Source organism: Triturus cristatus, chromosome 10 (genome assembly GCF_964204655.1).
Source record: "Triturus cristatus chromosome 10, aTriCri1.1, whole genome shotgun sequence".
Classification (NCBI taxonomy): Eukaryota; Metazoa; Chordata; class Amphibia; order Caudata; family Salamandridae; genus Triturus; species Triturus cristatus.
Genome location: NC_140593.1, coordinates 239,048,580 through 239,076,366, shown reverse-complemented (window position 1 = coordinate 239,076,366; position 27,787 = coordinate 239,048,580). Strand labels below are relative to the sequence as shown.

The following is a 27,787-nucleotide window of genomic DNA, read 5'->3' as shown; positions in this document are numbered from 1 at the left end:
TTAGTTAAGAAGGATGCAGTAGTTTGTGGTCAGATAGTTATCAAGGATGCAGTGCTTTGCGGTCGGTTAGTTAAGAAGGATGCAGTAGTTTGTGGTCAGATAGTTATCAAGGATGCAGTGCTTTGCGGTCAGTTAGTTAAGAAGGATGCAGTAGTTTGTGGTCGGATAGTTATCAAGGATGCAGTGCTTTGCGGTCGGTTAGTTAAGAAGGATGCAGTAGTTTGTGGTCGGATAGTTATCAAGGATGCAGTACTTTTTGGTCTGTTAGTTATCAAGCATGCAGCGCTTTGTGCTCTGTTAGTTATCAAGGAGGCAGAACTTTTCGGTCTGTTAGTTATCATAGATGCAGTACTTTTTTGTCTGTTAGGTATCACAGATGCAGTGCTTTGTGGTCGCAAGTTATCAAAAGATGCAGTGCTTTGTGGTCCACTAGTTATCAATGATGCTGCGCTTTGTGTTCCGCTAGTTATCAAGGATGCAGTGCTTTGTGTTCCGCTAGTTATCCAGGATGCAGTGCTTTGCGGTCGGTTAGTTAAGAAGGATGCAGTAGTTTGTGGTCGGATAGTTATCAAGGATGCAGTGCTTTGCGGTCGGTTAGTTAAGAAGGATGCAGTAGTTTGTGGTCAGATAGTTATCAAGGATGCAGTGCTTTGTGGTCGGTTAGTTAAGAAAGATGCAGTAGTTTGTGGTCAGATAGTTATCAAGGATGCAGTGCTTTGTGGTCGGTTAGTTAAGAAAGATGCAGTAGTTTGTGGTCGGATAGTTACCAAGGATGCAGTACTTTTTGGTCTGTTAGTTATCAAGCATGCAGCGCTTTGTGCTCTGTTAGTTATCAAGGAGGCAGAACTTTTCGGTCTGTTAGTTATCATAGATGCAGTACTTTTTTGTCTGTTAGGTATCACAGATGCAGTGCTTTGTGGTCGCAAGTTATCAAAAGATGCAGTGCTTTGTGGTTCACTAGTTATCAATGATGCTGCGCTTTGTGTTCCGCTAGTTATCAAGGATGCAGTGCTTTGTGTTCCGCTAGTTATCCAGGATGCAGTGCTTTGTGTTCCGCTAGTTATCAAGGATGCAGTGCTTTGTGTTCCGCTAGTTATCCAGGATGCAGTGCTTTGCGGTCGGTTAGTTAAGAAGGATGCAGTAGTTTGTGGTCGGATAGTTATCAAGGATGCAGTGCTTTGTGGTCGGTTAGTTAAGAAGGATGCAGTAGTTTGTGGTCAGATAGTTATCAAGGATGCAGTGCTTTGCGGTCGGTTAGTTAAGAAGGATGCAGTAGTTTGTGGTCAGATAGTTATCAAGGATGCAGTGCTTTGCGGTCAGTTAGTTAAGAAGGATGCAGTAGTTTGTGGTCGGATAGTTATCAAGGATGCTGTGCTTTGCGGTCGGTTAGTTAAGAAGGATGCAGTAGTTTGTGGTCGGATAGTTATCAAGGAAGCAGTGCTTTGCGGTCAGTTAGTTAAGAAGGATGCAGTAGTTTGTGGTCGGATAGTTATCAAGGATGCAGTGCTTTGCAGTCGGTTAGTTAAGAAGGATGCAGTAGTTTGTGGTCGGATAGTTATCAAGGATGCTGTGCTTTGCGGTCGGTTAGTTAAGAAGGATGCAGTAGTTTGTGGTCGGTTAGTTATCAAGGATGCAGTGCTTTGCGGTCGGTTAGTTAAGAAGGACGCAGTAGTTTGTGGTCGGATAGTTATCAAGGATGCAGTGCTTTGTGGCCGGTTAGTTAAGAAGGATGCAGTAGTTTGTGGTCGGATAGTTATCAAGGATGAGGTGCTTTGTGTCGGTTAGTTAAAAAGGATGCAGTAGTTTGTGATCGGATAGTTATCAAGGATGTAGTGCTTTTTGGTCCGCTAGTTTCAAGGATGCAGTGCTTTGTGATCGGATAATTATCAAGGATGCAGAGCTTTTTGGTCTGTTAGTTATCACCGATGCAATGCTTTGTGGTCGGCAAGTTAACAAAAGATGCAGTGCTTTGTGGTCCGTTAGTTATCAATGATGCTGCGCTTTGTGTTCCGCTAGTTATCAAGGATGCAGTGCTTTGTGTTCCGCTAGTTATCCAGGATGCAGTGCTTTGCGGTCGGTTAGTTAAGAAGGATGCAGTAGTTTGTGGTCGGATAGTTATCAAGGATGCAGTGCTTTGCGGTCGGTTAGTTAAGAAGGATGCAGTAGTTTGAGGTCAGATAGTTATCAAGGATGCAGTGCTTTGCGGTCGGTTAGTTAAGAAGGATGCAGTAGTTTGTGGTCGGATAGTTATCAAGGATGCAGTGCTTTGCGGTCGGTTATTTAAGAAGGATGCAGTAGTTTGTGGTTGGATAGTTATCAAGGATGCAGTGCTTTGCGGTCGGTTAGTTAAGAAGGATGCAGTAGTTTGTGGTCGGATAGTTATCAAGGATGCTGTGCTTTGCGGTCGGTTAGTTAAGAAGGATGCAGTAGTTTGTGGTCGGATAGTTATCAAGGATGCAGTGCTTTGCGGTCAGTTAGTTAAGAAGGATGCAGTAGTTTGTGGTCGGATAGTTATCAAGGATGCAGTGCTTTGCAGTCGGTTAGTTAAGAAGGATGCAGTAGTTTGTGGTCGGATAGTTATCAAGGATGCTGTGCTTTGCGGTCGGTTAGTTAAGAAGGATGCAGTAGTTTGTGGTCGGATAGTTATCAAGGATGCAGTGCTTTGCGGTCGGTTAGTTAAGAAGGACGCAGTAGTTTGTGGTCGGATAGTTATCAAGGATGCAGTGCTTTGTGGCCGGTTAGTTAAGAAGGATGCAGTAGTTTGTGGTCGGATAGTTATCAAGGATGCAGTGCTTTGTGCCGGTTAGTTAAAAAGAATGCAGTAGTTTGTGGTCGGATAGTTATCAAGGATGTAGTGCTTTTTGGTCCGCTAGTTTCAAGGATGCAGTGCTTTGTGATCGGATAATTATCAAGGATGCAGAGCTTTTTGGTCTGTTAGTTATCACCGATGCAATGCTTTGTGGTCGGCAAGTTAACAAAAGATGCAGTGCTTTGTGGTCCGTTAGTTATCAATGATGCTGCGCTTTGTGTTCCGCTAGTTATCAAGGATGCAGTGCTTTGTGATCGGATAATTATCAAGGATGCAGCGCTTTGTGGTCTGTTAGTTATCAAGGATGCAGAGATTTTTGGTCTCTTAGTTATCACAGATGCAGTACTTTTTGGTCTGTTAGTTATCACAGATGCAGTACTTTTTGGTCTGTTAGGTATCACAGATGCAGTGCTTTGTGGTCGGCAAGTTATCAAAAGATGCAGTGTTTTGTGGGTTACTAGTTATCAATGATGCTGCGCTTTGTGTTCCGCTAGTTATCAAGGATGCAGTGCTTTGCGGTCGGTTAGTTAAGAAGGATGCAGTAGTTTGTGGTCGGATAGTTATCAAGGATGCAGTGCTTTTTGGTCGGTTAGTTAAGAAGGATGCAGTAGTTTGTGGTCGGATAGTTATCAAGTATGCAGTGCTTTGTGGCCGGTTAGTTAAGAAGGACGCAGTAGTTTGTGGTCGGATAGTTATCAAGGATGCAGTGCTTTGTGGCCGGTTAGTTAAGAAGGATGCAGTAGTTTGTGGGCGGATAGTTATCAAGGATGCAGTGCTTTGTGGCCGGTTAGTTAAGAAGGACGCAGTAGTTTGTGGTCGGATAGTTATCAAGGATGCAGTGCTTTGTGGCCGGTTAGTTAAGAAGGATGCAGTAGTTTGTGGGCGGATAGTTATCAAGGATGTAGTGCTTTTTGGTCTGCTAGTTTCAAGGATGCAGTAGTTTGTGGTCTGCTAGTTTCAAGGATGCAGTGCCTTGTGATCAGATAATTATCAAGGATGCAGTGCTTTGTGGTCGGTTAGTTATCAGAGGATGCAGTGCAGTTGGATGATAGCCCTAAAATGCTGCCAGAGTGGTGCGCTCGTGCACTTGGGTGTAGTGCAATATGGGCCATCAGCATTCTTATGCCATGGTGCAGTTGGTTTATATTCCCTATAAAGCAATGCACAGTGATGCGGTGGATTAGAGACCCTAAACCCCTGCGTGATCTGGTGGATTCATGTCTCATTGATACAGAAACGCGATCTTTGCACGCAGGATTATTGCAAACATCACCAAAAGTACACGTTGCACTGAGACAGCATGTCTGTCCCAAGAGTGCAGCAATCCGACTGTGGCAGACAGACACGAGTCAGAATAAACGCCACCACAAGCCCATTTCAAATATCTCTTGTTTACATTCGCATAATCGTTTGTACAACGCGCTTTATGTTGGAGATGCCTTGAAATGGCAATTTAGGGTGAATTGAGCTCGGATTAGAAGACCTAAAAATGAACATTTTACTTATGCTTACACTAATGCCAGATTTAATACACACCAGATGATCAAGGTTCTTTGACTGCTATTCGCAGCTTGTGTTTGTTTTCTAAATTACAAGCCGTCGTAAAATTATAGTAGTATTCAGCCGGCTCGCTTTTACTTCCACCTTAGAGGCGAGCGAGTCATTCAAAGAGCGCCCCGGGGAAACGTGGACGATTTATTAAACTTTCTGTTTGAGAAAGGAAAGCACCTTTAACGTGAAACACTAGTGCAATACAGAACATCCGCCTTTTGGCTAGCATACTCGGTATTTCTCCATACGAGCATGTGACAATATCAAAGAAAATATGCGATGTGAAAACGTACAGCTGAGCCCTGCAGCCAATCACGGAACGGCTTACATTTCCAAACCAAGAACTTGTAGTAGCCGTAAAAGCAGTCGCTGGTTGCATCATGCTCTTTCGCCGGTGTTCTCCGAGCGAGGAGCCTTCTGAACATTTGTCTCGCAGACGGCAGAACTGGAGCCACACGCATAGGTAATTTATTTCTATTTTCGTATCATATAGCTGGTAATATCATAACACTGTTGTTTCAAGAATGTATGTGGTTTCTTCCCCATTCATAAGGGACTTCTTCTCTAATGTTAAACAACACTTCGTTATGTTGTTTTTAAATCTGTATCAGCTCATACATTTCATAATATTGTTTTACAGCAAATAATGTATTCTTAAACTATTGTGCCAACAGGTTTTCCTTATTCAGTTGCACAGACTGTGTTGCATTTATCAAAGCATTTTTCAGTGTGTAGTAATTCAAAGTATGCATGTCATTTTATTATTACAACATAACATAAACAAGCATTTGCAATGCAATTGGGCTTGCATTTGTGAGAGTTTAAGCTATTGGCATTGTAAATGACAATGCCTTTCATTTATGTTTTAAAAACCAGCACATAAATAAAAGACATTATCATTTACAATGCCAGTAGCCCAAACTCTCGCAAATGCGAGACCTATTGCATTGCAAATGTTTGTTAGAACTGCCAGTGCTGAGCACCGGCAGGACCCGGACCACTTAAAGCCCTGTGCATGGCAATGAATAATGTAAATGATTCTCTAAACCTCAAGTTTAAGCAGCCTAAAGTAGGAGGATAGCCAGTGCAAGTGAACTTTTTTCTTTTAAAGATCTTTTTATTTGAATCAAAAGAAAACAAGCAGTGAAACACAAAATACACACCACAGTGACGACTCTGTGGTACTGACAGTTTTCCTTTCATTTAAACTATGCAACCCTATCAGAGGCGACCCACCCATTTCCCTCCCCTGAGTCAGATAGCCTGCTGAGACCTAGCAGCGAGAGAACAAGTGAACATTTTTAACAAGTTCACTACAGTACCTGGTAGGAAATAATGCCTCAAAACTTTGGGACAAATACCTCTTTGCCAATGGCCTTGTTTTGTGGAGAGGTTTATACAAGTGAGTCTATATTGTGATGATCCTCCCTGGGGCCGGTCTCGAACAAGATGGAACCGATCGCCCTATTCACAGCTGGAGTAGTGGTAACGGCCGCGAGCCGCAATTGAACGCACTGAGGTGATACGCAAGCATATCATCTAGCAACGTAGGGGTTCAACGCTTCCAGTCCTACAATACCCCCCTACATGTGCTCTAAGAACACTCTTTCACTGCTTTCAGTGACTCAACAATGCGGCCTTGTAGGAAGGGGCTCAGTGAAATAAGAAGACTGAGACTTCAAGTTTGTAATAAAGAGAAAGTTACTTTATTACAGGAGCAGAGACCCACGACAGTTCCAGTTGAAGACAAGGCAAAGAATGAAAAATGCACAACCAAAGTTCCAGAATACAGAATACAATGATCTAACACATTCGTATAGCTAATACATTCTTATTACCTCACCTTAAAGATACAAATAACTTTATTGATACATTCACTTAAAATTACATAACAATAAAATACCACTCTCTACACATCCCCCTTTTATAATTAAAAAAAACCCAAAAGAAAGTAAAAACCAACAATTGATAATATACAAAATCACTCGAACGAAAAGGAGCAAGTCTGATGGGAGAACTGCTCCTCAATTGTCTGCTATCACCAGAGCCAATATTACTTTTCAGATTAGCATTTCCATCCAAGTTACTAGGAGAAATAGCATCACCATTACCGCTGTCCCTTAAAGAACGAGAAGAACAAGCAATGTTCTCGTCAAAATTGTGCACATGAGTAAGATCACACAGATCAAACCAATCAGAATCTGATTGAGTTATAACTTGGTTACAAATAATCTTGGCTTGTTCATCAGTTAATTTTATTAAAGCATTTAGATTCCACCATCCACGATCCTGCAACAAAGCAGCCATTTTAGAAATTTTTATAATTTTAACAGGTTCAGAATACCTAGATTGTCCCTTGCAAACCTTAATAGGTTTTTTAATAAGAACCCAGTCACCTGGAGACAGAGAAGTTATTTTAACATGTTTTCTTTTGTCATAATTCTCCTTGTACACTGCCTGTTTTTGTTTGACATGTTCTCTTACTTTATGCAAATCAACAGCATGAGAATGTGTATTACCAACTTTGTCCTTCAACCAAGAGGGACTAAGTAGAGAAAGGGGTTTCCTACCCATCAATAATACGTAAGGGGAAACCCCAGTGGTAGAATGGGGTGTGGTATTGTAACTCCAGACTTTTTGTCTCACATACTTAAACACATCCAATCTATTAGCTACAGCTGTTTGTACACCTTCCTTCAACAACTTGTTTGCTCTCTCAACCAGACCATTAGAAGCCGTACTATATACAGGTACCAAAATATGCCTAACAGAAAATTTTCATATTCATTAGAGGTAAAATGAGTGCCATTGTCAGTCACAATTTCTGTAGGTAGACCTTCAATTAAAAATAAACGTTGTAAAAATGTAATGACCGACATGGAATCTGAACTCCTTACAAAAGAAAAGTACAGCCACTTTAAAAAGTAATCAATGATTACAATCAGAAATCTATTATCACTACCAAGTAGGTTAAAGGGACCAGAAAAGTCCAATCCTAACTTCTGCCAGGGACCTTTAGGCCATTCAACAGGACATAATGGACTAGTGGATGTGTGCCAATCAGAACATAAACACTCAAGACATTTGTCCACAAAAGATTTAACTTGACCATCAATACCGGGCCACCAGTATGTTTCTTTAATCATGTGAACGGTGCTAGAAATTCCTAAATGTCCTTCATGAGCAAGGGATAAAAGTTTGCTTCTCAAACCTTCAGGTGGAACAATTTTGTCCTCACGAACCAAAATACCATTAACGATGGATAATTCCGAAGCAACTTGCGAAAAACATCTGTCATGCTTCTATCACATGGCCAGCCATGGACTAAAAATTTCTTCACCCTTTCGAGATAAAGATCCTTACTGCAACATTCAATCCATTAATTTTCAGACAATTTGTTATCTGGCATCAAATCACTCACAGAAAAAACAACATCACAATCATTGTCCTTTAAAGGATCATCCACATCACTACATTCCAAAGGCATGCGTGACAAACAGTCTGCTCGGACATTTTTGCCACCTGGAACATATTTAATATCAAAGTTAAATTCCTGTAACCTGGCTAGAAGTCTGATAAGTCTAGAGGAAGCTTTGTTAGAACAACTGTCACCAAGCATGTACATTAAAGGTTTGTGGTCAGTAAAAAGTTGGAATCTGGAGCCCCAAATATACATCCTAAATTTTTGTCGACCGCCCATGAACACGCTAAAGCCTCCCTCTCGATAGTACTATAGTTAGCTTCAGCATTGCTCAAAGTCCGAGAAGCGAAAGCTACCGTATACTCATGACCATCAATTATTTGACTCAAGACAGCACCTAATCCCTTAGAGCTTGCATCTACAGTTACAATACTGGTCTGACCATGCGTAAAAGCTCTAATGGCTGGTGCTTTCAGAATTAATTTCTTTACAGAATCAAATGACTGTTGTGTTTCCTCAGTCCAAATGTATCTAGCATTCTTTTTTATCAAATCTCTGAGAGGTTGCACAATAATAGCATAACTTTGTACAAAGCGAGCATAATATTCGCTAAGACCTAAGAATGCCCTTAACAAATCTTTATCCTGTGGTTTAGGTGCATCCTTGATAGCATTTAGTAATGACAACTTAGGCTTTATACCTTTGACTGAAATGTTGTGGCCTAAATAGTCGACATCTTGAGTAATAAACTTGCATTTATTCATATTCACAGTCATACCCACAGCTTCTAGTTTCCTTAAAACTTTTTCAAGGAGTGTATAATGTGATTCTCATGTAGCCGTATTGATTAAAATGTCGTCCTGGAATGCTTGTATTCCTTAAACATGTGTAAATAATTGGTCCATAAACCTTTGAAAAACACTTGCAGCGGATGCTAAGCCAAAAGGCATCCGCTTGTACATGTAGACTCCAAAAGGAGTAACAAATGTGGTAAGTGACTGAGAAACTTTAGCGAGGGGAATCTGATGATAAGCTGATCGTAGATCAATTGTGGTAAAATACTTACTACCCCCAAGGTTGGCAAGTATTTCTTGAATTCTGGGTATGGGATGGCAGTCTACCACTATGTTACAATTAAGCACCCTCAAGTCCGCACACAGACGAATATCGCCTGAACATTTTCGTGCGACTACAGCGGCAGAAACCCATTCAGAAGATTCCACAGGTGTTGTGATATCTTGTAAGCACATATCCTCTAACTTTTTTTTTAAATCATCTCTGGCAGATAAAGGAACAGGTCTGCATTTTTGAACCAAGGGAATAGCATTTTTTTAAAGTTTAATGGTATGTTGGAAACCTCTGACCAAACCTACCTTGTCACTAAATACCTCAGAATATTTGGTGAGTAAATTACCCAAATTAGCATCAATACAGGGTTGAAAGAATCTTGCAGGTTCAACAGATGAAATAGAAAAGTCTCCTAAAACCACAGGCTCAGGATGACTAGGTCTCAAAATAATGCCTAAATTCGCTTGGTCTTGCCACCCTAAAATATCACGACCATTAAGAGCAACATACATTTTGGTATAAATCTCTCTGCCTTTAAATTTGATGGAATCTGAAAAATAGCCAGACATGATATTATTCCCCGAATGCTTTTGGATTGACATCAGTAGGTTTGAGTAGAACTTTTGAACAGAATTTTTTTTTAAGCCCTTTCGTCTAATATCGTGATAGGAGATCCAGAATCAGCCATAACACTAATATCGATTGTTCCTATTAAAACACTACAAATGGGTCCTTTACACCTTTTTGTATCATTGCGTAAGGTATTAATTTCAATTGTGGACAAAGTATTGCTCATAGCCTCACAGAGAGCATCTTCTTCAACATCAAGAAAATTAACTTTGCTCCTTTGTTTAGTAGATCTACAAACTGTGTAAAAATGTCTGATCTTTTTACACGTGTTACATCTCTTACCTTGTGCAGGACAATTAACATTGGTGCCCATATGATACTTAGACCCACATCTGTAACAAGAACCTTTTCTCTCAACACTAATATGTGCTTTAGGTTTGGTAGAAACAGCATTTACATCAACCTCATTGGACTTACTGATAGGAGCGACATGTACAACTTTAGACTCATCAGGAGATTTACCCACGGAATCTTGAGTTAAAATATTTGAAGATACTACAGATCGTTCAATGCTTTGTGCAATATCCATTACTTCCTCAAGGGAAGGATTCTTACATGTAAAAAGGCGCTCTTGTATCTTTTTGTTATAACAGTTGAAAACTAATTGGTCACGCAAAGAAATGTCTAAATAAGTACCAAATTGACATTTAGATGCCAAAACACGCAAAACTGCTAAATAATCCTCAATGGATTCATCTTGTGTTTGTTTACGCTTAAAGAACATATGTCGTTCAACCATAACAGATGGTTCATCAACATAATGCTTTCCTAATCGTGCCAAGGCTTCAGTGAAAACATTCCAGGTTTCGTCACTAGCTGGGGCTGAAATGACAAGCAAATTGTCAAAAACATCTTGACCGGCACTACCAAGATGATTAAACAAAAGCACTCTTTTCCTGGAAGCAGAGTATTTGGTAGCATCAATTGCCTCCATGTAATTAGCAAAAATCCTATACCACTTATGCCAAGGAGTGATGGGTTTACCTGGATTTTGTAAAAAAGGAGGACGTTGCAAGACATTATTTGAAGAAGAAGAAGACATATTGCCTAGAAATAACTGTAATAATGTAATGTATGCGCAAAATGGTAATTAAGCAAGTAAAGTGAGGAAGAAAAACAAACTCAAGGTGTAAAATGAAAAAATTTGAATAACAAAATAAACGAAAAATAAAAAATTAATGTCACCGCGGTAGATGATGAGATGAGAAGCAGTGGAATCCAGCATAAAGAGTCAAAGTTCACAAATGGTGTGCTTATCACGGAAGACACGCACAGGTGAAATCCTCATCGTAGCGTGTGTATCACGAAGGAAACAAAGAAATAAAGATGGCCGCCAACAACGTCTGACGCGATGAGCACACGACGTGCTAAGCATCTATAAGCGTGATGACGACACCTTTGATGAGCCAGAAGCGTATGGAACGTGTTGCGGAGAAACAGGCTGACGTCAGAATGCACAGCACAGGATGGTGGTGAAGCTGGAAACGCGAGCAGAGGAATGCCGGCAGATTCAAAGATAAGCAAGGCAGTAATGGTAAGATACAACCGCCAAGATAAGCACGAACCTTTCGCATCCACAACAAAGTCCGCTTGTAGGAAAACACACGCCAAAGTACAGAAATGTGCCAAGTTAATTCGCTAGAATAACAGCACCTTTAGGTTGTAGCACGATGTCCAGATGAATTGTAGATTGCCTTAAACAGCGATCAAAGAAATTATCCAAACTTCATAGAGGAGTGGAAGGCAACAGGAATCATAGGACGATGTGCTTTTAACAAAGCAGTAGAATAATCCACAATGAATATGTAGCAAGGTCCAGAAGGACGTAGTCAAATCCAGTATGTAGCAAAGTACGGTTGGACGTAGTAAAATCCAGTAGGTCGGTGGGTCCTCTGATGAATACAAATCGTCGCCAATAAATGTAGGAAGGGTCTCAGTGAAATAAGAAGACTGAGACTTCGAGTTTGTAATAAAGTGAAAGTTACTTTATTACAGGAGCAGAGACCCACAACAGTTCCAGTTGAAGACAAGGCAAAGAATGAAAAATGCACAACCAATGTTCCAGAATACAGAATACAATGATCTAACACATTCTTATAGCTAATACATTCTTATTACCTCACCGTAAAGATACAAATAACTTTATTGATACATTCACTTAAAATTACATAAGAACAATAAAATACCACTCTCTACAGGCCCATAACTACCGCTTATGCGCGCTGCACTCTGAGACCCTGTGGGCCAAGCTGTCACGTCAGGACAAGGAGTCCTTCATTTATTGTACTTTCAGCTGTATTGAACTATCTCATGGGCAATATATGGTGCCATTCCCCTAATAGCTGGAAATTCTGAGCACACCTGAGTGCAGGACCCAAAAGTTATATTTTCTGTCAAGATGCTTCCTGAACATCATAAAATAGCGGTGGTCTCTTGAGTCCTGTATTAACCAACTGCCTGCCCTTGTGGTGTCTATTTGGGTGCAGCACACTTTCTCTTGCCTGTTCGCACTCATCTTCGCAAACTCTAGTGCATGAGGATAGTATTATTAGTTCAACATTGTGTGCAGGAGACTATTTGGATGGCAGAAGGCGGCTCCCAAGAAGTTGGTGCTGAGATGTCAGTCACTGCTTTGTTTTGGGACTGAACTGTAAACACACGATTAAGCCCCTGCTGCCTCATTTTCTTCACCAGCTGAGGCGAGGGCACCAAATGTATTTCTGCCCAGGGCGCAATACCCCCCCCCCCCCACCCTCCTTCCCTGACCCCTCGTGATCTTTCCCTGCCCTGGTGTGTAACTTGGTGCCCAGACGTGGCTCTAGTCTGCAGCTGCTCCCGACCGGCGCCTTTCAGCTTCCAGGACAGCATAGCAGCGACACCCCAGGCCAGCAGCAGCCCCAGGTCCACTCGAAGAAGAGGAGCCCCAGGCTGCAAAGCGCAAGGGCAGCGCCTCCCCACAGCATGCTGCCAGTGGGTGGTGGTCACAGCCCCTGCTGTTGTTGGGCTTCAAAGCACTGTGAGGAGGATGAAGATGAGCTCGGCGGTAGGATACAGTTTTATTTTCGCCCCCAAGGCATCCTAAAGCATGTAAAGCGTCACCTGTTGCTGCCAGTGAGACTGACTGCACCACAGCGACGGGCAACCTAAAACCAGTACTTTCCAGGAAGATGGTACGAGCTCCCGGTATACACGCCCCCACATCATCTGAGACATCTTCCTGGCATCTGTCCAGCGTTACACTGCTTTCACACACTTTACTTTCACTTTTAACACTGTCAGGATGTTTTAAAAAACAAGCATTTGCAATACAGTAGGACTCACATTTATGCAAGACCTTTTGCATTGAAAACGGTCGTCATCACGGACAACGGAAGGGAGGGTGGGGGTGGTAGGGCCGGGACAATGGAAGTGCGGGCGGGGGAGGGAGAGAAGACATGGTCAACGGGAGTGTGGGCGGGGGGAGGGGGGAAGAAGGCACGGACAACGGGAGTGCGGGCAGGGGAGGGGTAAGAAGGGGGTGAGTAGGCACGGACAATGGGAGTGCGGGTGGGGGAGGGGGGAGAAGGGGGTGAGAAGGCACGGAAAATGGGCGTGCGGGCATGGGAAGGGGGTGATTAGGCACGGACAACAGGAGGTAAGGAGGAGTAGGGAAGGTAGTAGGAGAACCTCATTAAAGAAAGTAGTGCTCACAGTTTACATAACACGTACCCTGTAACTCTCAATGTAAAGGGGCCAGTAGCCATGGGAGGATACACATGACGACATGGCCATAATAAGTAGGGACTAACAAGCTTCATAATGAATCAGAAAACAGCATTTACATAGGATAAACACACAAGCCAATGAAAAATAAGGGTGGGGAGTGGGCGTGGCTTCTCTCGCAGAGCAGCGCTTGCGCGCTGGCTCACACGTCATCTAAAAATAACGAACTTGTAAAGCGCACGTACATCCATTGACACCGCTTGGTGCTGAATACTAGATGTTTATTGTTAGCCTAAGTTACTAATTTAGTAATATTTTCACGTTAACGATATTGGGGAGGAGGGGGTAATACAGACCACTGACACCTGGGTTGTGTGAAAAAGGCCGCTTTATTGAAACAGGTGCACATTACAACATAACCTGAGCCTTTGCATTACAAAACTATATCCTCACTATACATCCTTACTCACCTGCGATAAACTACGCCCCACCCCTAACGTAACCCTCCCCCAATAACATCTTTAAACTTGAATAACATACGTGCATCAGAGCTGCTCAACTGAGAGTGGGACCTCTTACAACCATTCCCTTTTCCTACCTCAACTACCCTTTGAACCTCATTAAACTTCCTACCTACCCTTCAATTTCCTATGTTGTCCAGGTGTGAACTTCCTATCTGTTCCCCTTCCGTCTGAACTGCAGCAGTCAAACAATAAACATCTGTAAATCATGCAAACTTCTCAGTCCACCGCCACCCAGAGTCAGTCTGACTCTGCCATTCCCCCCCACTTACCTGGCTGATTACAGAGCTGGAAGGGCTACTCAACCCCAACACTTTGCCTAATTCCAACTTCAACTGGAGCAGGTAAAGCTCCATTCCCATGAAAGACAGGTGTGCCCTATCTCCTCTGAAAAATGTGATGTCTTCATACCTCAAATCTAAATGCTCTATCCTGTCAATCCTGTTGTCCCTGCAAAAACCCTAACTTCTTTGTTTAATTTCTCCCTAGCTTTGTCTATGGCCAACGGTTTTACAGCCCTTCACCATACTCTCCAGGGTAGAAACTCTGTCCATATGGTGTAGAAGCCTGCCCAGAGCTTGCAAATCTGCTGGAGATCCTCATTCATTGCTTTTATGAGAGCTAACACCTTTTGTGCCACCATATCGTTTTCCCCAATTGAATAATGAGCATTTCCAGCCCACCTGCAGCTTGTTCAAACTCAGTATAAGCTTCTTCCATCGCATGCCGCCTTGTCCTACCCATGAAATTGAGGGCAAGTTCGAATTGAAACCCAAATTAATGCCATGAATGCTTGACCTAGCTCCACCCACTTGAACGAGTGGCCCATGATCCATAATTTAATTCCACACCAGTGGACCGGGAATAGAACCTGAAAAAGAAATAAAGATGACAACCTGTCAGTTACTGACTCCCAACTACCGCCCCCCTAATATATGCCCAAAAGTAACTTGATTTCCATCTACCCAAGTCCGTTATGCGTTCTGATCCCCAACCCTGTCTGCATGCTGCCGTCACTGTCCCAATCTTGAAGAAATGCGTTCCAAACTGACTGGAATCTAAGCCCAATGACTTCAGTGTCTCACGTAACACCGCTGACAGCTGAAAGGCTGTGACGGGCTTCCCATCACTGTGTTGGAAAACTCTTTCCCCGTCAACAGGCCCACCCCGTACAGTCTCTGCCCAGCGTACCAGGCAAATGGCCACTATTGGGTGATACTTCAAGAGAACCACTTTACCGATTCCCCTCTGGTCTGTCTTGGACTTGTATAGCCACACCTGTACCCCACTGTCTAAGAAAGACACTTCATCCCAGCATAGGCCCCTTCTGAAACCTGGAATATCCACACCAGGAATGTGTCGGGCTCTGAACGCAATATCAAATTTTAAACAATGCAATACAAAGACTCGCAACAGCTGCCACAACTGTGGCTCACTTGCCGACTCTCTGTTGACCACCTGCACTATTGACATGTTTTCCACACGAAAAAGCACTCTCTTGTGGGATACCTGTGCCCCCCATAGTATGACAGCCACTACTAGGGGGAAGAACTCCAAAAAGGCAATATCTCGTCTACCCTCCCTCCAGGTTGGAGGCCATTCCTCGGCACACCAAAGGCCTTGCCAATACAGGCCCAAACCACAAGCTCCTGCTGCCTCAGATAAAATGTGTACTTCCCAGTCCATATCCACCAAAGATGTCAGGGAATACCGTTAATAGATTGTAAGATTGTAAGAAAGCCCAGAGCATACGCAGACAACCTGACCTTGTGGTGAGGTAAGGTTAACCCTGACAGAGACGAACCTAGCCTCCTACAAAATGTCCTCCCCACTCTCACCACTCTGCAGGCAAAGTTCAAGTGTCCCAACAGCATTTGTATTTCTTTCACCGTCACTTTCTTTTTAGTCAACATTGTATTCAATAGGACCAGCTTCTTGTTCTTCTAATCCTCCAGCAGCCAGGCCTCCTCTGCCACTGAATCAATCTCGATACCCAGAAAGGACAACACTGTCGTAGGTCCCACTGTCTTCTTTGGGGTCAATGGAAACCCCAAGTCCAACATCAAAATCTGAAATGGGCACTCCAGATCTTGCTGAACCCACAAAGAAGAAATCATCCAGGTAGTGTGTTATGAGTTCCATCCCTCTGTGCCAGGGAATAGCCTCTGAGGAAATGTGCTAAAACACTCAAACACGAAATGAAAAACCCATCGGGAGTAACTTGTCCACAAACCATTGGCCTTTGAACTGAATGCACAACAAATGAAAATTGTCAAGGTGTACCGACAACAAACGGAAGGCTGACTTGATGTCACTTTTAGCCATCAGCGCCCCCTGTCCGACCTTTTCCACTAATGCTAAGGCCGAAGAGTCGACCAAAGAGTATGTCACTGTTACATGCTCAGTTTGATTAAAGTCATTTACTGACTTACCTTCCAGCCAGGACAGTGTTGAATTAATCGATACTGCCCTGGTTCTTTCTTAGGCACTACCCCAATGGAGGACACAATCAACTGGTCCATGGGCCATGCATCAAAGGTACCGGCTATCCTCTCCTCGAGTATTTCTTTGCGTAATTTTTAACTGACCACCTGTGAATGTTCCAATGCCGATTTTAGGTTGGGAGCCCAATGGCATACTCTCGGGCCATCATACCCAAGCCTGGAGCCCTCCTTGAACCCTTGCAGCAATACCCTAGTGTCACCAGTCCTGTCATAAAACAAAAGCCAAAATGTAAGTTTGTCCAGATTAATGGTCATAATGAGCCTTTTCCACCATCATCTTTGTACCCCCTACCTGACCTGAAGCCACCTGCCTGCCCATACTGGTTCCACTGAGCTGTCCCTGGCTGGCTACCAGTGATACCTTGTTGTTGCTTATATTCCGTGGTGGGATTGGTGCTGCCCGCACGGAAGCAGGCGACCAGAGGGTGTCTGCTCGGACACTTCGAGCATTTGTGCCGGAATTTGCAGAGGCCTCTTGTACACATGGCTTTGTTATAATCCCAGCATGCCCCAATCTGTGTCCCTTGGCTCCTGCTGTTACCTCCCACCACACCCCAGGTGGGGTGCCCCTCAAAGGGCTTATACAGTATCGGCAAACCACAAGCTGTGAATATGGTTCTGCTGAATTTTGCCAGGTCCATTGTATGCTGCCATAAGTCCGTGTCCAGATCTTCCCATTGGGCTTCCGGGTCCACTACTAACCGAACCCAGAATTCTTCATCATACTGGGCCCAAGTATATCCCCCCCAAAGTTAAGGTGCACCTTCCTATGACATCTATGTATTGAATATTGCTACTGTCCTCTCTGGGAACTTTTCACAGCAGACAGTAGCGTATATGAGAAAGCCACAGTCCAGTTTTCAATCATCATCAGAACCTTGGGGTGCTTAGATAGGTCTAACTCCTCCTCCTTGGAGCACTCTTTGGACCTGAGCTCCCCATGTAATAGTTTTAAGATCTGAACATACATTCCTTTCCAGATCCTTTTTTTAGCCTATTGCATGATGTGTGCCCCCAACGTCTTCCTTTGTCCGCATGTATGGTAGCTGCTTGAATTTCACTTCCTTACTGTCTTTTTTGTCTACCGTGTCCTGCTGGTCGCCCTGTTGCCCCACCCTTGCCTCTCCACTTTGTTCCTCTGTATTCTTTTGTGTTGGCTCTTCTTTGTCCGTGTGCACCAGTTGGTCCTCTGTCCCAACACCAATGTACCCCACGTATCACCCTTTCCTTATGCGGGCCTCCCCGGTGGCGTGGGGCTCAATGGCCTCCACCCCTACTGACACCATTTTTAAGTGGGCCTCCCCACTGGTTGGAGGCTCCCTGGCCTCAACCCCCACTGAGACCGCCCGCAAGCGGGCCTCCCTGCTGGACTGGCGCTCTACCTCCCTGGACCCTTTGCGACCATCTGTTACTGCATGCGCCTCCTGATTTTTCTTCTTACCTGTCACCAAAGTAGGTGCCTGCTTTGGGGTGTGCCATTTCGCCGCCATCTGTTGACCATGTCCGTCTTGAGCAGTCCCCTGCTGTTGGGCCCTTGTATCCTGAAACACACTAGGTGCAAAAACATTAGACAACCACCTGCTGCTCCCTCCTCATTCCATTGAGATTCAGTTTCCTCCCACAGATCTCCTTCCTCTAGACTGTCCTCATCATAATCCAGCACTGTCTGTGCGAAATCTACCTCAGGCTGTCTGTGCCCGTTGCTGTCCCACCTACCCCACGAGGGGCTGTGAGGTAATGAGACAATGTCTTTGTTACACCTATCCAGGGGAGGGCGTACCGTGCCCCTCCACCTTCTTACCATTGCAGAACTCAGTCCCATAATCCGTGTTGGTGGAGTATGCTCCAAATCCTTCCACCCATCGCACGCCGTCACTTTTTACCCACGTGTGGCAGTGATCTTGGGGTCCAAAGCTGCATGACAGCTAGCCGTACGGGGCTTCGCTGACTCTTCTGTTCGATGCCGCTCAGCCGCATGTGGCTCAACCGAGTCTGGCCTCCCGCTTTTGCGCTTTTCCCTGCAAAAAAAACATGGTCCAGTGTGCTGGTCAGATTAAACCATCTCACTATGGGCTCCCCCAACTTCTCACTCGTCCAGGTGCCCAGGTGGGGCAGTAGCCCCCCATGAACCTGTCTACCCAGTGTCCCTGCTAGCCCGCCAGGGCCTCATCAAACGGGCCCTATGGTGCTCCCTTGGGCCCAGAATTGCCATGGTGCCTGCATGGAACCTTTACCACCCACAGACTGACCGAGGTCTCTGATCTGTGCCTGCCCTCCATGCTCTGCCCCGCTCCACTCGAGGCTGTCCAGGCCCGCCGGCTGACTTAAGACCCCCCACCAAGGCCCCCTAGCCCTGTGTCCACCAAGCCCTCCCCAGGTGCCCCCGGGAAGCCTCTTGCGCAGCATATCCCTGGCTCCCACTGAAGCTCTGTCTAACCAAGAGTTACTGCTCCATTCATTGTCCTGCCCCTCCCCAGAAACTGAGACCTGTGCCTGCTGAACCCCCATTGGCTGTACACTTTCCTAAATTCTAGTTCAGGCCAAGGCTCCTCTTGTTGCCTCATGGCCCTCAACTGACCTCTCCTCTAATTCTCCCTCACCTAACCCCCTGCATTCTCCAGCATCCCTCTACCTCTTTGCAAGGCTGCGCGCACATCGGCCACAACCCTGCCCTGTTTTCCAACCCGCGAGGTCTCTCTTATCCTCCTGTGAGGTCTCGCGCTCTTCCATCTGCTCAGCTCTGCCCCATGCAGAGTCCTGTGAGGTCTCACTTGATTTTGGAGGGACCTCGCACTGCCTTGCATACTCTGCTTCCTGCGAGGACTCCCCTTCCCTGTGAAGAACTAGGATTTTAATCCCAGCGGCGCAGGTGACACGCCCTCAGTCTTCGGGTTCACCTGTCTTAGAGTACAGAGACACGGGATTCTTCTGGTGAAGTCAAAGATCATATTTATTAGCTGCAGCCAGTAACAGAGATCCTAGAAGTACAACACGGTGTATGTTCTCAGGAGACTGCTCAACATAATAGAGCGGAGCGTCGTCTTTTATGCCAAAAACCACATTCGTGGCTAGCATCAATTACTCACAAACTTGACCAATCAGAGGATGATATTTACAGAGGCATCACATAACGACAAACCCACTTTCAGTTATCCAACCCACCGCCAATGACAAGGCATAAATCCAGCATTCTTGCTCGAACAGGCCGGACGGGCCCATCATAAAAGACCTCAACCCAAATCAATAATTAGGCCATAAGGCCATAAAAGTAAGGACCAGAAACAGATGAGGAGAAAGATAGAGGGGTGTGTGCGTGTGCCATAGAATCAATAATGTCCTGCTCTTTGATCTCTATCTGACCAGCTGCTTAACAAGGTATTGGCTCAACAAGTTTAGCCTCGGGCAACAGGGTCAGTTGACTCAGGTCAAACTGAAGTCAACACGAGCTCAAACTAAGGTGTATGCGTCCCTAGAGGCTCGCTTGGCCACAGTCATCCTGTAGTCGTTAGCCTATGTGAGGGCAACCACAAAATGGCGGTTATAAACAAAATGGAACCCACGGGTGCAGACTAGATCGTTAAATACACAGTGAATCCATCGGTGTAGCATGACGAAAATGCTTACGCGTACCGCACTTGTCAGTCGCGGTTCGCTGATACCAAAATCATCACGATACGACAACCTTCATTAAATGGGTTCAGAATTCACGGAACCACAGACCCTCCTTTTGCCCTTACATAGGCAATAACCTAAACTCACGTCAATCTGAATCCAGGTCTATGTTCATCAGATCATTGAGATGTTGCTGTAGCATCATCCTGGTACTTAGTAACTCTCTCTGGACAGGTCTCCTCGAACACGAGGTAGCAAAAAGGCCTCATATTACGGGAGCACACTGTACACAAAGACAGAACAGGACGAGGGTAGCTAATACCATCCCAATGACCATCAGGATCTTCCATCCCCAAGTGGATAACAATCCCCAGAACCATTCCATAAACGACCAATCTCCTTCGTCCACATGTATGGACTCGGAGATCTTATGTAACTTGGAGATGGCTTGGAAAACTGTCGGAGCGTTATCTGGGATGAAAACACAACAGCTCGATTGGATCAATTTACAGACCCCCCCTCTATCTGCTGGAGAAGTGTGGCTCACTGGTTAGAGTAGGCAGACCTGGAAGCAGAGGTCAGCCCGGGACCAGGGTTCAATTCCCGGCTCGGCTGGGTCTTGAGTCCATAAATTGTCCATGGACTCGATAATTCTCGCTCCAGTGCATACTCGATTCATGGGTTCACACTCTGCGACTCTGGGCAATAGCTTGCTTAATCTCCACAATGGCCCCTCGCGGCGGGATGCCTGGCTTTCACCTTGCGGATGCCCTGCTGGGTTATCTCACAGGGGAATACCAGGACGGGTTCCCTAAGCAAGCGCTTAGAGACCGGTTGGTGATTTGCGCTATATAAATATCTGTACATTTACATCTGCAAGTATGACATCCAACTCAACTCTGTTCTGAAGAGTCATAAGGCGATCCGACTGGAGCTCAGCAGTCAAGTTACTAAGGGCGCTGGCAGTTTCGACTATGGTGGACTCAACCACTCTCGTCAATTGCCGTATGTTCCTGCTGTTAACCATAGGTCCCCAAAATGGCAGAAAACCCTTCACGGAATCTCCCAATTCTTGTCCTGTGGTATCTTCCTTACTGAAAACGCCTCTAACGACTCTCGTTTTGTCGTAATCTGCCACAGCTGTAAATGTAGGAGGCAACAAGAACGAGACAAAACATGTGCCCGAGAAATCAGGGGGCAACCATGTATATGCTCTGTCATGGCAAATGAAGTAGGTGCCCTTAGCTGCTAAAAACGATGGGGAAGTCTGGGACGCAAAAACATATGTCTCAGTGCAAACACTCTTCCCTAGTTGAGCTCTAGGATTCTTGCCATTTCCTTGCAGACAGTAATGACCCCGATGGGGTACTATCCAGATCGGGGAGGATCTCTTCGCTCGCTGGTTCCCACTCAGACTAACTCCATATCCAGTGACATTCCATCCAATATACGCTAGTGTCTCATCTCTCGGGATAGCCTCATAAGAGCTCATTCCTCTAATCATGTCGACTATTCCCTTGACCAGAGCACTATTCTTCGGGCTATCTTTCAGAGAACGTAGGGGGTTAACTTCACGGGCATAAATGAACATTGTTCTGTATGCCCACACAGAACCATTGTAGCTAAATGGCAGGGCCAGGTAAGGAATACCTTTCTCGGCAGTATGGGGCATAAGGCCACACACCCAACAATTAGTTGTGTTCACTACTAGCTGGTGTTGGTGCAGAAGCTGAACAAAGGAATTATTAGCGAATTCCATTCTCCTAATGGACTCATGTTCAGGCAGAGGGTGAAAAGAATGCGAAGAAACAGTAGGAGGAGGCATAGGTTGTGTAGTGGGCATGAATGTCGCTTGAATAGAGAATGTCACATATCCAATTAAAAACATTATTAAACTCAACAGTATAAACAGACATAATATTAAAAAACGTTTTCTACTCATTATTATACACATTTTGCTCTTGAAGCGCATTCTTTTAGTAGGTCTCTCCATCTCGAAAAACTCCATCCTCTAATCGTGCTGCTCGCGGCGGATGGGTGTTCTGTGCTAAAGAATGCGCCTGTTGGTCCAGGGAACGCCCTGAGACCAACCAGAACCGTCGACCTAATGTCTTCGGCTTGCACTCCAAGGACTTGGCACCGCGACCCTACAGCTGAACCCGGATGGTGGTTCGAAAAACAAAAACCAAAAAAGTTTCTCGATGGGAGCCAACCAAAAGAATAGCAAAGAAGGGACCCAGTTTGTTATTCGTCCCACGACTCTCGGTCGCAAGTTATAGCGCTCTTTACCAGGCAATGTCTGTTCTCGGAAGAGTAACTCAGGTTCAAAAGTGTTCAAATGATTTGATGGAGGTACAACTTCTTGGAGAAGTTCGTCGCTCTCTGGCTCAATGTTTGTTCCAATCAAACGGGCATCGCTAAAAGGCAGAAAACGAGGCACGGTCTCAGTCTCAGACTCAGGAAGTCCTCTTTGGACCCACCGGTCGTACGGCAGAGGCAAAGGGACCCTCTTACAATGTACGCCGTGAATCCAGTTCTTTTTACCGTGCACTCGTACCGCAGAACGGGTGGACAATAACACCAGATACGGTCCTGTCCAGCGGGGCTGCTCGTTCCGGGTTCGCTGGAAGTTCTTCACGAGCACCCACGCTCCAGGTTCAAGGGTGTGCCCTGGATCTTCAGAAACCTGTGGCAAAGTATCATGAACCTGTTGATGCAGAACACGCAATTTAGCCGTCAATTCGTACAGGTAGTCAAGCAACACAGGGTGTTCTATCTCACTAAATTTTGTCGGCCGCGGCACTCCCCAAATATTTGCCGGGCGACCGAACACAACCTCATAAGGACTCAGACCCATTCGCGAATGCACAGTCATTCTTGTGGACAGAAGGGCTAACGGCAAAGCATCAGGCCATTGTAGACCAGAGCTCGCTTGAATTTTGGCCAATTTCAATTTTAACGTGCCGTTGTAGCACTCAACTAGACCAGCTGACTGGGGATGATTGGCAGCGTGGAACTTCTGCCGGATACCCAACCCATCACACACTCTCTTCATCACTTGACCCACAAATTAACTTCCATTGTCACTCCAGACCACTCTCGGCAAACCAAACCTAGGGAAAAATTCCTTAATAAGGGCTTTAGCTGTGGACAAGGCAGTGTTGTCCTTCAGAGGGTAGGCTTCCACCCATCTAGAAAAAGAGCAAACAACCACTAAGACATACTTCAGGTTGTTGCACCTCTCCATGTGGATGAAATCTAGTTGCAAAGCCTCAAACGGATACGTGGGGGGAGCAAAATGACCAGCTGGAGTTGGAGTTCCCTTACCAGGATTGTACATCAAACAAACCATACAGTTCTTGACCAAATTCTCTGCACACTTAGGAATGCCAGCATTTTGCCATACCGGGGCCAATGACTTACAAATCCCTTTCACACTAATGTGAGCCATCCCATGTGCCATGGTAACCACTGGAAGTACATACGCATCAGGCAACAACCATCGCTGATGCTCTGACAACCCAACCCAACAACCCTTCGAATCCAATTTACCCTTGCTTTCTCTCCATTCATTCAACTCTTTCCCTGTAGCTTCAGCTTGGATGGATTTCACACTCTCAATTGTATCTTCACACATACTCCTATCTGGAATCCATCTCGCTGGACCCGCAACATACATTCGACTCATCACATCTCTCGCAGTCTCTTTCGCGACTTCATCTGCAAACGCATTACCACGACCAACATCGTCCGTGACTTTCTTATGCGCACTGCATTTCACGATCGCAACTTGCAACGGCAAAGTAAGAGATTCAAGAAGTTCATTCACCAATCGACCATGTTGGATCTTGGTCCCATGCGAAGTCAGAAACCCACATTCTCTCCACAATCGTCCAAAGCTAAAAGCAACACTGAACGCATACTGGCTGTCAGTGTACACAGTCACTCTTTTCCCTTTCGACAACACACACGCTCTTGTCAATGCAATCAATTCTGCCGCTTGTGCGGAGTTGTGTGGGATACGAGCAGCTTCAACAATCGTATGCAAAGTCGTAACCGCATATGCCGCAGTCGTATCACCGTTCGGAAGTTTAAAACACGCACCATCAACCCATAATGTACCATCACATTCTGCAAGGGGAGTGTCCCTAAGGTCTATCCTCCCTTTCGTTTCTTCCTCAGTCCTGAGGAAACAATCATGCTGTTCTGTATCATTTGTCTCAGTTGAAATCGGCAACAACGTGGCTGGTTTCAACGTGTTGCATCTTTTTATATGTACATGACTTGCTAACAAGGTCAATTCGTAACCTGAGAACCGAGCACTAGTTAAGTGCTGTGTCTTGGTACGGTTCAACAAGGTATCCACTGCATGTGGAACCATCACAGTCAGTGTATTGTTCATCACCAGACCAGCGGACTGTCGGATTGAAACAGCCGCTGCCGCTGTAGCTCTCAAGCAACTCGGCAACGCTCTAGCTACCGGATCTAAAGTCAACAAAAAATAAGCACATGGACGTTGCCTATCGCCAAACTGTTGAGTCAAAACTGACAATGCACATCCCTCTCTCTCGTGGACATACAATGTGAAATGTTTACTGTAATCGGGGGTACCCAACACAGGAGCTGAACATAGGGCGTCACGCAATTCTGAAAAACTCTTCTGACATTCGTCAGTCCAGGGAATAGGATTCGGGGTATCCTTAACAGTAAGAGCTATCAAAGGTTTTGCAAGCAAAGAAAAATTAGCAATCCACTGTCTACAGTACGATGTAATACCTAGAAATGCACGCACTTCTCTCTGTGTCGTAGGCACACTCATTTTCGCAATCGCTTGGATTCTCTCTGGGGTCAATCTTCTTCCCTCCTTCGATAAGAGGTGACCTAAGTAGGTAACTTCTTGTCGGCAAAACTGCAACTTCGACAGAGAAACTTTATGATGGAATTCAGACAAGTGACGTAACAACGACAGAGTAGCCTTTCTACAAGTCTCTTCATTTTCAGCGGCGACTAAAAGATCGTCAACATACTGAATAAGGGCAGCGCCATTGGGTAAAACCAACGAATCAAGTTGCGTCTTTAAAGCTTGACTATAGATCGATGGACTCTCACAATAGCCTTGAGGAGCGCGTTTAAACCTGAAGCTTCGGCCTCCTAAAGAGAAGCCAAAAATATCTCTACTCTCTGCGGCAATCGGGATGCTGAAGAAAGCATTCTTCAAATCAATCACCGAAAACCACGTGGCTGTAGCCGGAATCAAAGTCAGTAGAGCGGTGATATCAGGCACAACAGGGAATTGTGGAACAACGATCGTATTCACCTCGCAAAGAGCGATCACAAACCTATATACAGGAGGCTGAGAAAAATCAGTTCGTTTCAGAACCGGCAAAACCGGACTATTGCACACATTACCTCTTGTTTCCTCAATCACCCCTTTCTCAATCAGATCAGAGATGATCGCCAAAAGTGCTTTTTCACCATCACTTGAGATACGATACTGTGGAATGCGTGGTAATCTAGCATTCGCCTTCAATGTCACAACATATGGTGGAATCTCCAAAAGATCCACATCATTAGGACCAGTAGCCCAAAGAGAATCAGGAAGAGAAGACAATTCAGCTGGAAGTCGGTCTTTAGACAAATACATCGGAGAGATCACTCTCTTTCCCAATGTAAGCTGTACTCCTGAAGGAGAACAATAAAGCGTCGCATACAATCTCTTCAACAAGTCCAAGCCCAACAAGTTCTCACCACAACCTGTCGTCAGAATGAGGGGTGCTTCGAAGTCACAAGGTCCAACAGAAAGAGACAAAGGACTAGAAATCGGATTGCTAACCGGGGCGCCAGAAAAACCTACTGAAACATTCGTTAGGCCAGACAAAGGTGCGCCAGGGAGTTTGGTGTGCATGATAGAACTCTTCGCAGCACCAGTATCCAACAGAAAAGGTTCAGACACCCCTGATGCAATCACTTCAACATAAGGTCCACTCTGATCCACTGGAACTGAAACAACTCCCTTTCTTTGTCTGTGGCTGTCCTAGCAATCATTACCTTCCATACTCTCTCCTTCAAAGTAATAATCGTCCGCATAATACTGAGCTGTCCTACCAGACGCACCATTCTGTTGATCAAAACAATTCATCGAATTCTGCGGAGGCAAGGAACGCGCAATCTGAGGCACACCACGTCCTCGACCTCGCGGAGCTTGTTGAACACCTCGACCTCTCATAACAGAAACACCATTCGTGCGCTGTATTAATCTCGGGCAATTATTCTTGAAGTGACCTTCTTCTTTGCAATACGCACACTGATTGGGGCCTACAGGGAAACGCGGTTGAGAAGACCCGACCATTTGCGAGCTTCTCTGATAGTGTTGTGGTTGCTGATAATCACGCTGGGTATTGCGGGGCGGGTATGCTTGCTGCAGAAGAACCTTAGTCTTCAATTCCTTAGTGTTTTTGTCCGCTTTCTCTATCTCATCTTTATTTCTATTCTCATAGTACTGGGCAGTAGCCAATATCTGCGCTGATGAAGAAACAGCCCAAGCACTTTCAGAATCCTTCAACCTATTGCACAACTCGGGAAGCAAATTATGCACAAACTTGTCAACGAACAACCTTTGACCACCTTCTGTACCCATGTCTTGACCACTGTGGTCTACAAATGTCTCTTCAAATCTAGTGAAAAAGTCGGACACAGTTTCGTCTTTCTTCTGCTTGCACGCAGACAATTTGTCCCAATTCACACGTGTAGCAGGCATCAAAGTCTTCATATAATCAATAATTCTACCAGGGAGATCAGCAATCACATTTTCGGGTTTAGCACCACCTATTTGTCTTTCATCTGTAGTTCTAAGATTATTCCATGTATCACCTAATTCCTGCACATGATCCGTATGATGGATCTTACTCCATATAGGCTGTGGAACAACATTCCCAAATAACATATCTATATCAGCCAAATTCATAATACAGGAACTCGCAGTTTGAGATAGCTCCTTATAAAACCCCGCAGGATTTTTACGTGGATCAGGCAGAGTCTGCTTTAGAGCTATTACGTCGGCACGCTTCCATGGAACATGTACCCAAACGCGCTGGAAATGTGCCAGAACAGGTGGATTAACATTCGCATCACCAGGTCTCCAAACGGGAGGAACCTCACGCATCGGATAATGACGTGCCTTTCTCCTAACTGAAGAATCAGGCTCAAATAATGACTTAGAAGGAAAATCGCTCCTAAATGACAACAATGTCGCGACTGCTTTTTCTACATCGAGACCCACTATAGTTCCTTTCGCGAACTCGGACTGCACACAGAACAACTCAGGCGGAGCCCGCCCTACCTCACTATCTTCCCACTGTTCACGCAGGAAAGAACACATCACATCAAATACATATCTTTGGGTCGGTGCTTCCCATTGATGGAAAACATTCGTAACACTCTTCAGATCATAGTGTGAAGGATAGTTAACCCATTTACGTGCCAAGTGATCCAGCACTGTCCGTTCATCAGGACCAGGCAATTGACTACGCAATTGCTTACGCTCTACAACAGGAGACATACCTAATGAAATCATTAGAGGAGAGAAAAAACTAGCAACCGCATCAGTCAGTCTTCGTCGGGCAGAAGGAGAAGGTGACAAAAGAACAGAGGACAAAGCGGAATGAGAGGAATCGAAGTCGGAAGAGTGACAGAAGGGACAGACAACACAGGTATAGAGGTAGTAGACGAAGGAGGTAGCAAAGACGGCGGCCCTTGAGAAGGCTGCGCCGAAGCAATAGTAGTAGCCAGCAAAGGGAGAGCTGGCTGTTGAGGAACCGCTGGCGGTAAAACAACCGGAGGTTGCGCAACTACAAGTTGCGGAGGTGCGGTAGCACTCTGAGCATAAGGGGGTGGCGAACTTAATAGATGCGACATTAAAGGATCTTTCACAAGATCTTCCTTTTCTTCTTGCTGTTGAGGTGGCAAAACT

The 27,787-nt window shown here is 45.1% G+C and overlaps 1 protein-coding gene across 1 annotated transcript in view; it reads left to right on the top strand.

The window, feature by feature from the left end:
• Window positions 1-4,702: 4,702 nt before the first annotated feature.
• Window positions 4,703-27,787, top strand: part of ASNS (asparagine synthetase (glutamine-hydrolyzing)) — a 245,567-nt gene continuing 222,482 nt past the window's right edge. The window contains exon 1 of the mRNA XM_085630875.1: window positions 4,703-4,823. Coding sequence (XP_085487001.1) covers window positions 4,741-4,823 — 83 coding nt within the window. The 5' untranslated portion in view covers window positions 4,703-4,740. The remainder of the gene's footprint in view (window positions 4,824-27,787) is intronic.